Source organism: Fukomys damarensis, unplaced genomic scaffold, assembly GCF_012274545.1.
Source record: "Fukomys damarensis isolate Sample0158 unplaced genomic scaffold, DMR_v1.0_HiC HiC_scaffold_7, whole genome shotgun sequence".
NCBI lineage: Eukaryota > Metazoa > Chordata > Mammalia > Rodentia > Bathyergidae > Fukomys > Fukomys damarensis.
This window is the reverse complement of record NW_022900919.1, coordinates 20,099,483-20,112,033: the sequence shown is the minus strand read 5'-3', so window position 1 is coordinate 20,112,033 and position 12,551 is coordinate 20,099,483. Positions and strand designations below refer to the sequence as shown.

At 43.4% G+C, this 12,551-nt stretch overlaps 1 protein-coding gene across 1 annotated transcript in view; it reads left to right on the top strand.

Moving 5' to 3' along the window:
• The window catches only part of Iqgap1 (IQ motif containing GTPase activating protein 1), a 90,791-nt gene that overhangs the window by 64,489 nt on the left and 13,751 nt on the right, over positions 1–12,551 (top strand). Inside the window, exons 24-33 of the mRNA XM_010621104.3 lie at positions 732–887; positions 1,119–1,282; positions 1,949–2,173; positions 6,412–6,552; positions 6,637–6,721; positions 7,768–8,000; positions 8,868–9,000; positions 10,161–10,263; positions 10,818–10,953; positions 11,302–11,389. Coding sequence (XP_010619406.1) covers positions 732–887; positions 1,119–1,282; positions 1,949–2,173; positions 6,412–6,552; positions 6,637–6,721; positions 7,768–8,000; positions 8,868–9,000; positions 10,161–10,263; positions 10,818–10,953; positions 11,302–11,389 — 1,464 coding nt within the window. The remainder of the gene's footprint in view (positions 1–731; positions 888–1,118; positions 1,283–1,948; positions 2,174–6,411; positions 6,553–6,636; positions 6,722–7,767; positions 8,001–8,867; positions 9,001–10,160; positions 10,264–10,817; positions 10,954–11,301; positions 11,390–12,551) is intronic.

The following is a 12,551-nucleotide window of genomic DNA, read 5'->3' as shown; positions in this document are numbered from 1 at the left end:
ATAGAAGATTCTTTTCATGTGGTAGTTTTAATAATAGCATAATCCTTCATTTAAAAATATGCCATGATTTACTTTGTTTTCTTCCCATACCATTTGATGCTTAGGTTGTTTTCCAAGTTTTTGTTATAGAGAACAGTGCAGGCCAGGTGTGGTGGTGCTTGCCTATAATCCCAGCATTAAGGAAGATCATAAGTTCAAGCCTAGCCTGGACAATTTCACTACTTAGCAAGACCCTGTCTCAAAATAAAAGAAAAAAGGGCTGGAGATGTAGGTCAGTGTGAACATCCTGGATTTGTCCCCTAGTATTAACCAGTAAATGTGCAATTAATATCTAAATATATGAGTCTTTTACTGTATTTGAGACTTTTTTAAAAGATGGAGTGTATTGCCTGGTCTGGCCTCAAACACCTAGGCTCAGATGATCCCCCTGCTTCATCCTCCCAAGTATGAGACATGTTATAAAGATAGATTCCTCATTCCATGGCTTTCCCCAGAACCCATGTGGAGAAACCCATAGCTCAAAGTGGTTATGGGAAGGTGGAAGTAGAGCTTAAGGTGATTGATAGCTGAAAACAGGACAAAGTAGGCTTTAGTGCTTGTGAAACTTTGACTCAGGATCTGCCAGCACAGCAGACCTTCATGCAAGTGTGCAAGTGCTAGAAGGCCCTTCCATAGCACCCACCTTCCTCTTTAAACACTTTTTGATCCTTGTGTTGTCTTTTTGTTTATAGGATGTGGTTTCCCACAGTAAAAAGCTTACCAAAAAAAACAAGGAACAGCTATCTGATATGATGATGATAAACAAACAGAAAGGGGGCCTCAAGGCCTTGAGCAAGGAGAAGAGAGAGAAACTGGAAGCTTACCAGCACCTGTTTTATCTGTTGCAGGTAAATGGCTCCTGGGTGTGGTGCTGTCAAATTTAGTCAGTTTGCTTCTTCACAAGGGAACTTTTCCCATAAATACCCAGAAGTATTTTTGATTTGCACAGAGGGATATGTGAAGGGCTGTCTTAAGTTTCTTCACTTCTAATGTTCTAATCTTTCAAGTTTAAAAAACATGAATATTTTTTGCCAGCCTTTTATTACCTAGAAATCACTTATCCCTTGGTTTTATTTCAGACCAATCCCACCTATCTGGCCAAGCTGATTTTTCAGATGCCCCAGAACAAGTCCACCAAGTTCATGGACTCTGTGATCTTCACGCTCTACAACTATGCCTCCAACCAGCGGGAGGAGTACCTGCTTCTGAGGCTCTTTAAGACAGCGCTGCAGGAGGAGATCAAGTACGCAGACTGCTGCAGAGCAGGGTCTTCCCACTGCCACAGACCTTCACAATTTACTATTCAGACTCTCCTGCTGCCCCCCTCTTTTTTTTTAAAGCTGTACTGGATATTGGGGGTTAAACCCAGGACTTTCATACTGATTTACACCCCCACATTCCCATCCCACCCACCCCTTTTCTTTTAACTTTGAGGACAGGGTCTTACTAAGTTGCCCAGACTTGCAGTTTTTCTGCTTCAGCCTCCCAAAGTGTTGATATTGCAGGTGTGAGCCATCACACCCAGCTCTATACCTTTGTTTTAGCTCAGTTAATTTTTGAGAAATACTTATTTTAAAGAAACTTTTACTTTTAAAATTATAACATGAAGTGTTGCTGCTTCTGGAGAGAGGGGAGAATAAGAGATTTGCTAAATTAATTTTAGAAATAGTTTACAAAGATACAATTTCAAGAAATCTGATCCAAATGTGAAGGTCCCTCTTGGAGGAGAGAGAACCTAATCATGACTCTCATAATCACATGGGCAGCTGCAGGAAGGCCCTTTGAGTGTGAGGAGCTATTTCCAGAGAAAGTCTCTGTTTTCAAGAGATAAGGTCTTTAGGTAGGAAGGGTTTTAAGTTCATAGATTCTGAGATGCGTGTAAATTGAAATTATATCTGATATTTTATAGGTCAAAGGTAGATCAGATTCAAGAGATCGTGACAGGCAATCCAACAGTCATCAAGATGGTTGTGAGTTTCAATCGAGGTGCCCGGGGCCAGAATGCCCTGAGACAGATCCTGGCCCCTGTTGTGAAAGAGATTATGGATGACAAATCTCTCAACATCAAAACTGACCCTGTGGATATTTACAAAGCTTGGGTTAATCAGATGGAGTCTCAGACAGGAGAGGCCAGGTAAGAAAACTGTTTAACACTTTTTCTTCTGGGTGGTTTTATTTTCTTGCTTGCTATATATTTAAATAGTTACCTTGATTTATAAAATAATTCCTCGATACTTTTTCCTTAGAAAACTTAAAAATCGTTGAGCTGGTAATAAATTCACTTATTTTAACAAATACTTAGTACTTAATACATGATAGGCACCGTTGTTAGATACAGATACAGTAAAACATATAGTAATGAATGGAACAGATATGCTTCCTGTCATCTCTTCATAAATTATTGAGTAAGAGAGGCAGCAAAGAGACACTGGACTTGGTAGTGGTACATGCCTGTAGTCCCAGCCCTTGGGAAGCTGAGGCAGGAGGACCACTGCAACTTTGAGACCAGCCTGGGCTACATAGTTTAAAGTGAGCCTGAACTGCATAAGACTCTGTCTCCAAAAAGAAAGAAAGAAAGCAAATGGGCACATAAAAATAATGACAAATCAAGGGAAGTTGTGAGAAGCTTTATGTGCAGTACTATAGTGCAAGTGGCATCTGGAGTAGATAGGGTATTTAGGGAAAGCTTTCAGAAGAGGTCAGATTTCATGTGGCTGAGTTCCAAACAGCAAGATGGGACCAGCCTTGCCCTGGGCTGGGTGCTTAGTGTTCCTGCCTGATAGCCCAAGGGTGATGGTCTCAGACTTGCAAATGAACATGCGGCTGAATGGGGTGGTCTGTGGAGGCTGAGACTGCTGTATTTCATTAGAGGAAAGAGAAAATGCTATGGGGTGAATGGGGAACTGCCCTGAAATATTTGGATTAGGTTAACAAATCTCTTCTACATGGAATTACTATGCCAGGGCTGTAGTTCGGCCACCAACATTAACATATTTAAGGCAAAAGTGAGTCCTTTGAGCATGGGTAATGCTGGGAAGGCCAAACCCAGAGAAACAAAGTGTTTCTGACTTTAATCAGCTTGGGTAAAGACCCAGAGGAGGGAGCAGTCACTTGTCTGGTGGGTTTTCCTTGTAGAGTGGGCTTAGATCACTAGTGAAGCTCCCTGGAACCTAGGAGTAGCTTTCTGCACCATGGCTATTCAAAGTGATTTGCACAGCAGTAGCAAAATCGAGTGCATCGGTCACTAATGTAGTCACTATTCATTTCGGCTGACATTTTTCTCATAGCAAGACTTTCTTGGTGAAGGAAGCACTACATTGGTTTACCTTCCTGGGCCCATCTTGTTGTCATCTGCCGGTGTGTAGACCAGCATTAGGCCACACTCTGAATAACCCTGCTCTGCATTACTCTACCTCCCATGTACCTTGAATCATGCAGCAAGGTGTGGAAAGGCTTGTCCCTTGCTGGGAGTCATTAACATCTGGTTTAACTCAGTAGAACTTGTCACCAGGACTCAGATCGCTACTAAGTGTGATGAAGTATATTTGTGAAATTTTTCTTTATTTATTCTTTCTTTTCTTTCTCTCCTTCCTTCCTCTCTTTTCTCTTTCTGTAGTTCTGGGGATTGAACCCAGTGCCTCAAGTAGGCTGGGTACTCCACTATACAGTGACACTCTCAGGGTTGTCTGGGATCTTCTGCCTGCACCCAGGTTCCTAGATAACAGCCCCATGGGTGCTGGCTCAAGGTCACGAAGTTATTTCCTATAATGGTCCATGAGTTTAGTCGCTTTCTGGTTTTTGTTTTTTGGTACTAGGGATTGAACTCAGGACCTTGCACTTGCTAGGCAGGTGGTGGAAGCACTGAGTTAAATCCCCAGTCCCTGTTTTTGTTTTTTGAGACAGAGTCTATAGTTCAGGCTGCCCTTGAACTTGCGACAGTTCTCCTGCTTCAGCCTTGAAAGTGCTAGGTGTGCATCTCTGGCTGTGTCAGTCATTTTCAAATAAAATTCCAGTGGCCACTTCAGGATTTTCTTCTTTGTGGATATCCTTAAGAATCTGGTATTCATAAAATAAAAATTAATTCTAATACTTTTTGATACAAGCCATTGAGGTGTGATGGGGTCCTGCATGTGAGCATCACTATCCTGGAGTTTTGCTCCCATGTTTCAGCTGCCCAACACAACAGGCTGAGACCTTGTTACTACTCGAGATAAGCTCATCTCTAAAATCTTACAAAGTTGAATATGCTTTTCTCTGACTATATCCACAAGTTAGTGCTCTCATTCCCTTTGCTCATCACCAGTTTTTCTTTCTTCTATTTTTTTTAAGTACAGAGCTCAGGACCTTGTGCTTGGTAGGCGAGCAATGTGCCACTGAGCTACATCTCCAGTCCACCCCACTCCACTACTTTTTAAAAATATTATATATGCATGAGGTTATTACACATTTTACTGATATAAAAAATGTACCAGTAGCATATAGTTTAAAAATAATAAAATGAGGCTGGGCGTGGTGGCGCATACCTGTAACCCCAGTACTTGGGAGACTGAGGCAGGAGGATTGCTGTCAGTTCGAGACCAGCCTGGGCTACATAGTGAGTTCAGGTCAGTCTCAACTACATAGTGAGACCCTGACTCAAAAAAAAAAAAAAGGTCATAAAATGTACACTATTCCTTGTTGAGAAGTCCAGATAGCTTATTTCTCACAGAATGTTTTTGTTGATTTTTGCCACACTATGATGAATAGGGTTGTGTTTCCATCTATTTAGTTTCTTAGGGCTGCTGTAACAAATCACCACAGTCACTGGCTCAGAGCAACAAAAATTTATCCTCTCAGCTCTAGCAACAAGAAGTCAGAAATTTCATCATCGCTGGGTTGAAGCCCAGGCACCTGCAGGGCTGAGCTCCCTGGGACTGTGCCGCAAAAGCTGTTCTATGCTGCTTCCAGCTTCTGGTGGCTCTTGTGGCTGAGTGGCTGTAGCCGCTGCCTCTCTGGGTACATTGTACATCCTCTTTTAGGTGTACAAATCTCCGTTTGCCTCTCATTATGCTACTTGGTTAGGGTTTAAGGCTCACTTGGATAATATAATCCAAGGTAAATCACTACTACAGTTTTTTGTGGCGGGGGGGTATTTGTTTGTTTGGTTTGGTTTTATTTTGTTTTGTTTTTGGGTGGTACTGAGGTTCAAACCCAGGGGCAATTTGCCCCCTGTATTATATCTGCAACACTTTTTATTATTTTGAGACAGGGTCTCACCAACTTGAGCCAGGCAGGCCTCGAACTTGGAATCCTGCCTCAGCCTCCCTCAGACCTTGGATTATAGGCCTATGGCATGGCGCCTAGCTTTAACTATTATTGTTTGGCCTACCTAGGCTAAAGTACTAGGATCCTGATCCCTATATTTTATTTTGCCTTTGAGCTTCCTGTGTTCTTCCCTCCTTCCTAATGAGGCCTAGACTCTGTGTTCTAGGTTAGTGACCCTTTTGCACTTTCTTCTGACTGACTGAATGCCCCCTCCTTGAGTGATCTCACCAGTGCCTCTGGCTTATATTGCTGTGTCTGTCTCCTCCTTCGCTGCTATCCATGGAGCTGCCAAGGCTGCTGGCCATTGAGTCTCCTTATTACCAGCAGGATCTCCTGGTCCTCCTGCTGTGTTCTTGCTCAGGCTGTGGCTCACGTCTTCTGCCTCCATTTCACTCCTTGCAGTGAACCAAAACGGTCTTCATCAAAACACACATCTCCTGACCTTTCAGGGATCCTCTTAACTTCTGGAAAGCCCAGTATACACGGGGCCCTCCAAGTCCTAGTCCCTGGTAACTTTGCTGTTCTCATTTCTCCTCCTCTGTTCCCTTCCTTTGCTATTGACTTTGCCTCCTGGGAGGCTCTTCCTGTACCTTTTTCCTGAGTTGGTGTTGCTCCATTTTGGAAGCCTGCCTCACTCTCTCCTGTGTGAGTAGTAGCTCCTTCCTTCCCTGGGGCCCTGAAGCTTTTCTGGTCAACTCTTCATAGCACTTTCTTACAACTTGGGCCTCATGCATGTGAGGGAAACAAGTGCTTTACCACTGTGCTGTCCCTCCACCCTTCCCTAGCACTTATAGCAGTGGTGGTGAGCCATAGCACATGAACCACAACCAGCTGTTTATTTTTATTGAAAGCTTATCTTCTATTGCTGTTTGTCATAGTGCCTGGCACATAATTCAGGCCCTCAGCTCATAACTGGAAACCTGAGTTTGGATTCTACCCTCACCTCCTTTAGCTCCATGAATATGAGCTTAAGTTGCCTGACCTCACTGTCTTTCCATTTACAAAAGGTCTGTTTCCTGTCCCCAGCTGTCCATATATAACATAGTTGGTATAATTTCTCTTTCCCAGCAAACTGCCCTATGACGTGACCCCCGAGCAAGCTCTGGCTCATGAGGAAGTGAAGACTCGGCTGGACAACTCCATCAGGAACATGAGGGCCGTGACAGACAAGTTCCTCTCTGCCATCATCAGCTCTGTGGACAAAATCCCGTGAGTGCAACCCTTGTCACAACCCAGGTGGAGTCCTGCAGTGGCCCCTACTGCCCCTCTCACCAAGTGTTATCCATCCCTCAGTTATGGGATGCGCTTCATTGCCAAGGTGCTGAAGGACTCTTTGCATGAGAAGTTCCCCGATGCTGGTGAGGATGAGCTGCTGAAGGTAAGAACCTGAAAACCATAGATTCCTGCCCCTTGCATGGCCCCAGACTAGTCCTGACCACTGTCAGTGCCCATGTTTAAGTTCTGGCCTGGCTCATCATGGGTTGTGAGCTTATTTGAAAGCTATTGGAAATAGCAAATGATAGCTTAGTGTGAAACAGTTCCTATTCAATATGAACAGCACAATGATGTACATCAAAAAAGTAGAGAAAGATGGAATATATAGTTTTTCCTGTGGTGAGTTAAATCTTTCATTCCTCTTTTCACTGAAGAATTGCTCCCTCTGCTGGTAGCCACATGAATAGCAACAAGTGGAATAGTTTCTGCTAAGGCTGTTGCTGCTGATGACTCTTTTCTTACTCAGCTGTACTCCTTCTTTTTTTTTTAATCTGAACGCTTTTTTCTTCTCTCTCCTAGTCCTGTGCTTTCCTACAGTGAGGCCTCGATTCTAGACTTTCTGTTCAGGTGAATTAATTTTATTTTTTCTGGATGAAACTCTAGGGGAAATGCTGTGACTGCCCTTGCATTCATCTGTGGAAAAGATGTGTGTGGAATGAGTTTCATTTCAGAGGCATGAACTTGGCCTTTGAAGTCTGCCCATGAGGAAGAAGGGGGTTGGAAATGGCCCTGTGTTAAAAGGTCATGCTTCAGGGCTTACTTTGGCTACGTTCATTAGCTTCTCATTAGCTTCTTAGAGTAAAAGCCCTCATGTGAACATAGAGTACACATGGATGACTGTGGCCTTGTTTTAGTGACGTGTGAACAAGATACCCTAAATTATTGGATAAGACTTTAAAGCTATCATTTTTACTTTCTGAATCTGCTCTTTAATTACTAGTAGTGGTTTTCAGTTCTTCCCCCATCCCCCCAGCATCCAATAAAAGTTTTGTGGCATATGCCTCAAGAGGAAGTGTATGTGTATGCATGTGTGTGTGTTTTATTTATTTTTTCCTCACAGGGAGTGCATTTTCTTTGCTAGCAGTCATTTGTGGCTTAGTTGGTGGTGTGGTTTTTTGCTACCTGTCCTTCTGCTTCATCTGTTCCCAGATTATCGGTAACTTGCTCTACTACCGATACATGAACCCAGCCATTGTTGCCCCCGATGCCTTTGACATCATCGACCTGTCAGCAGGAGGCCAGCTGACTACAGACCAGCGCCGCAATCTGGGCTCCATTGCAAAGATGCTGCAGCACGCAGCTTCCAACAAGATGTTTCTGGGAGATAATGCCCATTTAAGCATCATTAATGAATACCTTTCCCAGTCTTACCAGAAATTCAGGTAAGGAGAAAGATGCTATAGGTGTATTTTTATTTCTGAAGGGAAGATGAGATTAAATACCACCTGAGCTTTCCTTGGACAGCTAAGGTGTAGGACATGTCTTTGTTGTGCTCAGGGCTCCCACAGATGGTGTATGTTTGTATTTTGGAAAATTTTTTAAAGATTATTTTATTGGTACATATTTATAATAGATAATGATTATGTTCACCATAGAGAGTTAGTATATGTACATAGCATTTCTTAATTTTTTTTTTTTAATCCCTTTCCCTCCACATCCTGGCCATGTGTTTGTTTTTCTGGTTTTTTATTTGTTTTGTTTTGTTTTGTTTGAGACAGGGTCTCACTAGGTAGTCCAGGCTGACCGTGAACTCACTGTGTAGCCCAGGCTGGCTTCAAACTCACAGTGATTCTCCTGCCTCAGCGCCCCCAAGCACTAGTATTATGGATATACAACACTAGGCCTGGCCTTATGGGTGAAGTAGACAGCACTTAATGGGAAAATAGTGGCTCTGAATTAGGTCCTTGTTACTTTGTAATCAGAGAATTGGAGAAAGAGTGGTTTTCCTGTAAATTAAGTGTAGGCTCAAATCGAATGCCTCAAAACACTCTGAGAGGTAAGCAGCATAGGTGTCTAGAACTGTTTTACTGTAGTTGAGCAGTTCTTGTGGGTACAGTTAAAAATAAATGGAGAAGTTTTTAGAGCCAGTATCCCAGCCTGTCAAGTAGCAGGCATACCACGATTCCTTTAGTATCGGCTCACTTCCTGGCTTCTGTCGGAACTCATTTCCTGAGAGGTTTGTGGGCTATCCTCTCTCACTTGTTGGCACAAGTCACTTTTGAGGGGCTGCCTCCTGTGCTTGCTTTCAGACGGTTTTTCCAAACTGCTTGTGATGTGCCAGAGCTTCAGGATAAATTCAATGTGGATGAGTATTCGGATTTAGTAACCCTCACCAAACCAGTTATCTACATTTCCATTGGTGAAATCATCAACACCCACACTGTAAGTATTTTTCTTTAATTACTTAATTCTGCTGCTTAGTTGTTAATTACCTTCCCCGATGCTTCTATCTCTGGTAGTCAGGAGTCTTCCCCCTGTCTGATCTTGGTGACACCAATCTTTGTGTTGTCTCTTTTCCTTTGCTTTTATCATCATGGTGGTGTTGTCTTGGTTTTGCAGTACTAGCCCCTGAACCCCATGACCTGCATACTGGGCAAGTTGAGTGCTCTTCCACCAAGCTATTCCTCTGGCATTGTTTATTATTCTTCCACTTACTGCTAAGTTTTTGCACTTATCTTTGGCCACCTACACCAGCACCCTCTCTGCTGTAGCTACAATACAGTTGTTCGGCCTCACCGTGGCTGTGCTGACCAGATACCCTGGGGTGGGCTCCACAGTGGCTACAGGTGTCTTGATAAACTCCAGCCCTCTGCGTTATTCTAGTGTAACCCACAATACCAGCATTATCTTCTCCATAGCCTTGTAGTAAATTTTCCCTTGGGAGCTCCCTGTTTGTACAGATTTTTCACGTAATTTTCCTCTGGGGACATTGTAGAACAAGAAATGAGGACATATGTAAGTGAAATTTGAGAGTCTGTCATTGCCGAGAACATTGCCTGGAATAATAGCATCTTATAGGCTTTGTTAGTACCACTTAGATAGTAACGACTCACGCTGGCACACTATTCTCTGGATGAAAAGATATTGAGCACTGGTTGAGTTTAAACCCCAGCACTACAAAAGACAAACACAAACCAACAAGAAATAAACAACCCCAGTAACAACCAAAAAAGATACATACTGGAAATATTAGAAAAAGCCTGTATGTGATGGGACTGGAACTGGTGGTAGAGTAGGAGGTGAGTTTCAATGTTGCAGTCTCTGATTGCATTGTTGTTTCTGACACAGGCACCTTCACACCCATTATAGCCATGTGTTCAGAGAATGCAATCATTTCTCCTCTGTGCATCATGGCATGGGCCATTCATTCAGCACAGGCCCGCATGGGGCTTACTAAACCCTGTTGTTCATCTGGGTTGGGCTGCTGTAAACATAGGAGCTTTGTTGGCCAGCCTCTCTTGTGCAGATTACTACTCTCCAGCAGTGTGGGAGTGGGGGACCAGAGTATGAGTGTGATGGGGTTGATTGTGGGGTCTTTGCAGCTCCTGTTGGACCACCAGGATGCCATTGCTCCAGAGCACAACGACCCGATCCACGAACTGCTGGATGACCTGGGAGAGGTGCCCACCATCGAATCCCTGATAGGTAATGTTCTGACTGACTCATCCAGAATAGAGGGTGGACCTGACGGATCAGTGCTGCAATGGTCATCACCTCTAGCTTTGCACTGTATCAAATGTGGGATATATGTTGGAAAACAGAACAAATGTGATCCTTTAGTATGAGGAGCTAAAACACAGTGAGAGATTATGTTAGAGACAAAAAGTAAATAATTATACAATAGAAATTTTAAATCCTATTAAAATAATATTTTGAGAAAGAATTGTGGTATTACAGTGTTGAAATGATTTGGCAAACATTAATGAAATTATATTTTAGATCTTTTACCTTTGTCATTTGACATATTTTATTTCTCAGTAAAAGATGTTCTTGCCACATGTATGTGTTACTTTTTCAAGTATCGTTCTAGATTTGCATCATCTTTTTTGCGGGGGTACTGGGGATCGAACTTGGGACCTTGAGCTTGCTAGGCAGGTGGTGGAACCACTGAACTAAATCCCTACCTAGCCCCAGCATCATCTTTTATTTGTATTATTTTCCTCCCAATGTTGCCTCCTCTTATTATATTGACCCTTTAGGGGAAAGCTCGGGCAGTTTAAATGACCCAAACAAGGAGGCATTGGCGAAGACAGAAGTGTCCCTCACGCTTACCAACAAGTTTGATGTGCCTGGAGATGAAAATGCAGAAATGGATGCTCGGACCATCTTACTGAAGTGAGTGTTACAGGTAGAAGAATGCAGTGACATGATCCACAGATGCCGAGCCCACTGGGTTACTCCTAGGGCAGGCAACTTGGCCTCTCAGGTCCTTCATAGCTCTGGTCACCTTGCATATTGTACTTGGAAATCTACTTTTGTTTTGTTTATATACTAAGATAAAATTTCAGTCTTAGAAATCCTGCACCTCATTCCTACTCTGCTGTATAAATAAGCCCACAGTCAAGTACCTCATGTCAGCAGCTGCCTGCTGGGACCTCTGTGAAATGTGTTCACACTGCCACTCCAGGGCCACTGAGAAAAAAGAGTGCATGCAGTGTGTAAGCGCTTCCCGTCTCGTTTTAGCACAAAGCGGTTAATTGTGGATGTCATCCGCTTCCAGCCAGGGGAGACCTTGACTGAAATTTTGGAAACGCCAGCCACCAGTGAACAGGTAGAGTCTCAGGTTTCATTTATCTTTCATGAGATGGCTAGGCGTATGCCCAGGTTGAAGGAGGGAGATATGGTAAAGAAGCACTTGTACCCTGGGGTGAGTGTGGATTTAACCAGAGGACAGTGATGGCTAGAGCTTGTCTAGCAAGTTGTTGGTTCCTAAATCCAAAAGGTGCCCTGACAATCTGGTTCCCTGGCACTTGGGGGCAGGGGGCAACGAACGACAGGCAGAGAGTGAGTGAGACTGAGAATTAATGTGAATTTAACCCAGGCAGACTCAGTGAGTCTTAACAATTTACTGAGTATTTTATAGTTGGAATTATATTAAATACCTTGGAATATAGAAGAAAAGTACAGAGTGTAACTCCTGAACTTAATGGACTTTAGGTCCTGTTGGGGAAATGTGACACATATTCCGGAAGCAATGATCCAATTGTCTAAAGTTAACTATGATGTTGGAGATTGTAAAAATGACAGGTGTTTCAGTAGAGGCCAGTGAGAAGCAGTGCATGAGGAAACCTGAGCCACACTTCCAAGCAGGAGCGCCCATGGGAACCAAAGGTGCAGAGAGGGAATAGTGCAGTGGGGTCAGACTGTGCCTCTGGAAGAGATGTGGACAGATGGGAGTGGTAAGAACAGAAACAGACCCAGACCAAGGAATTTAGTATTCAAAAGCTAAATAGGAATTTGTCCCTGCAGAGATAAGGATAAAGACCCTTTCCAAGCCCTGGGGACTGAGTCATCTAAGGTGTGTGATATAAAGTCCCACCCAGAGCAGAGGGTGGGAGGAGGGAAGGCGTGGCAATGGCAGTGGCTGGTGACTTCATGTGTGGGACTCATTTCATTTGTCAGATGAGATAGTTGGTCAAGCCATTCATTTGTAGGTTTTAAGCATGGGAATCCAATCTGTGAAGTGACAACTTATATAAAAACCTAGTATATAAAAGCATATCAAACTGGAACTTCTTGGTATCTCTGGGCATCTGGAAGTCAGGCCTCTAGGACTCTGTGGTGCCTCTGGAAACTCTTAAGGCTGCCCTGGGTACTATTTGAAAATTGCCATTGTAGATGAATTCACATCTTTTGGATGCTCTGAATGGTGGCTGATTAGATGTGTGTGAGGGACAAGAGATACAACAGTAACTAATGCCCTTACCCTGGAA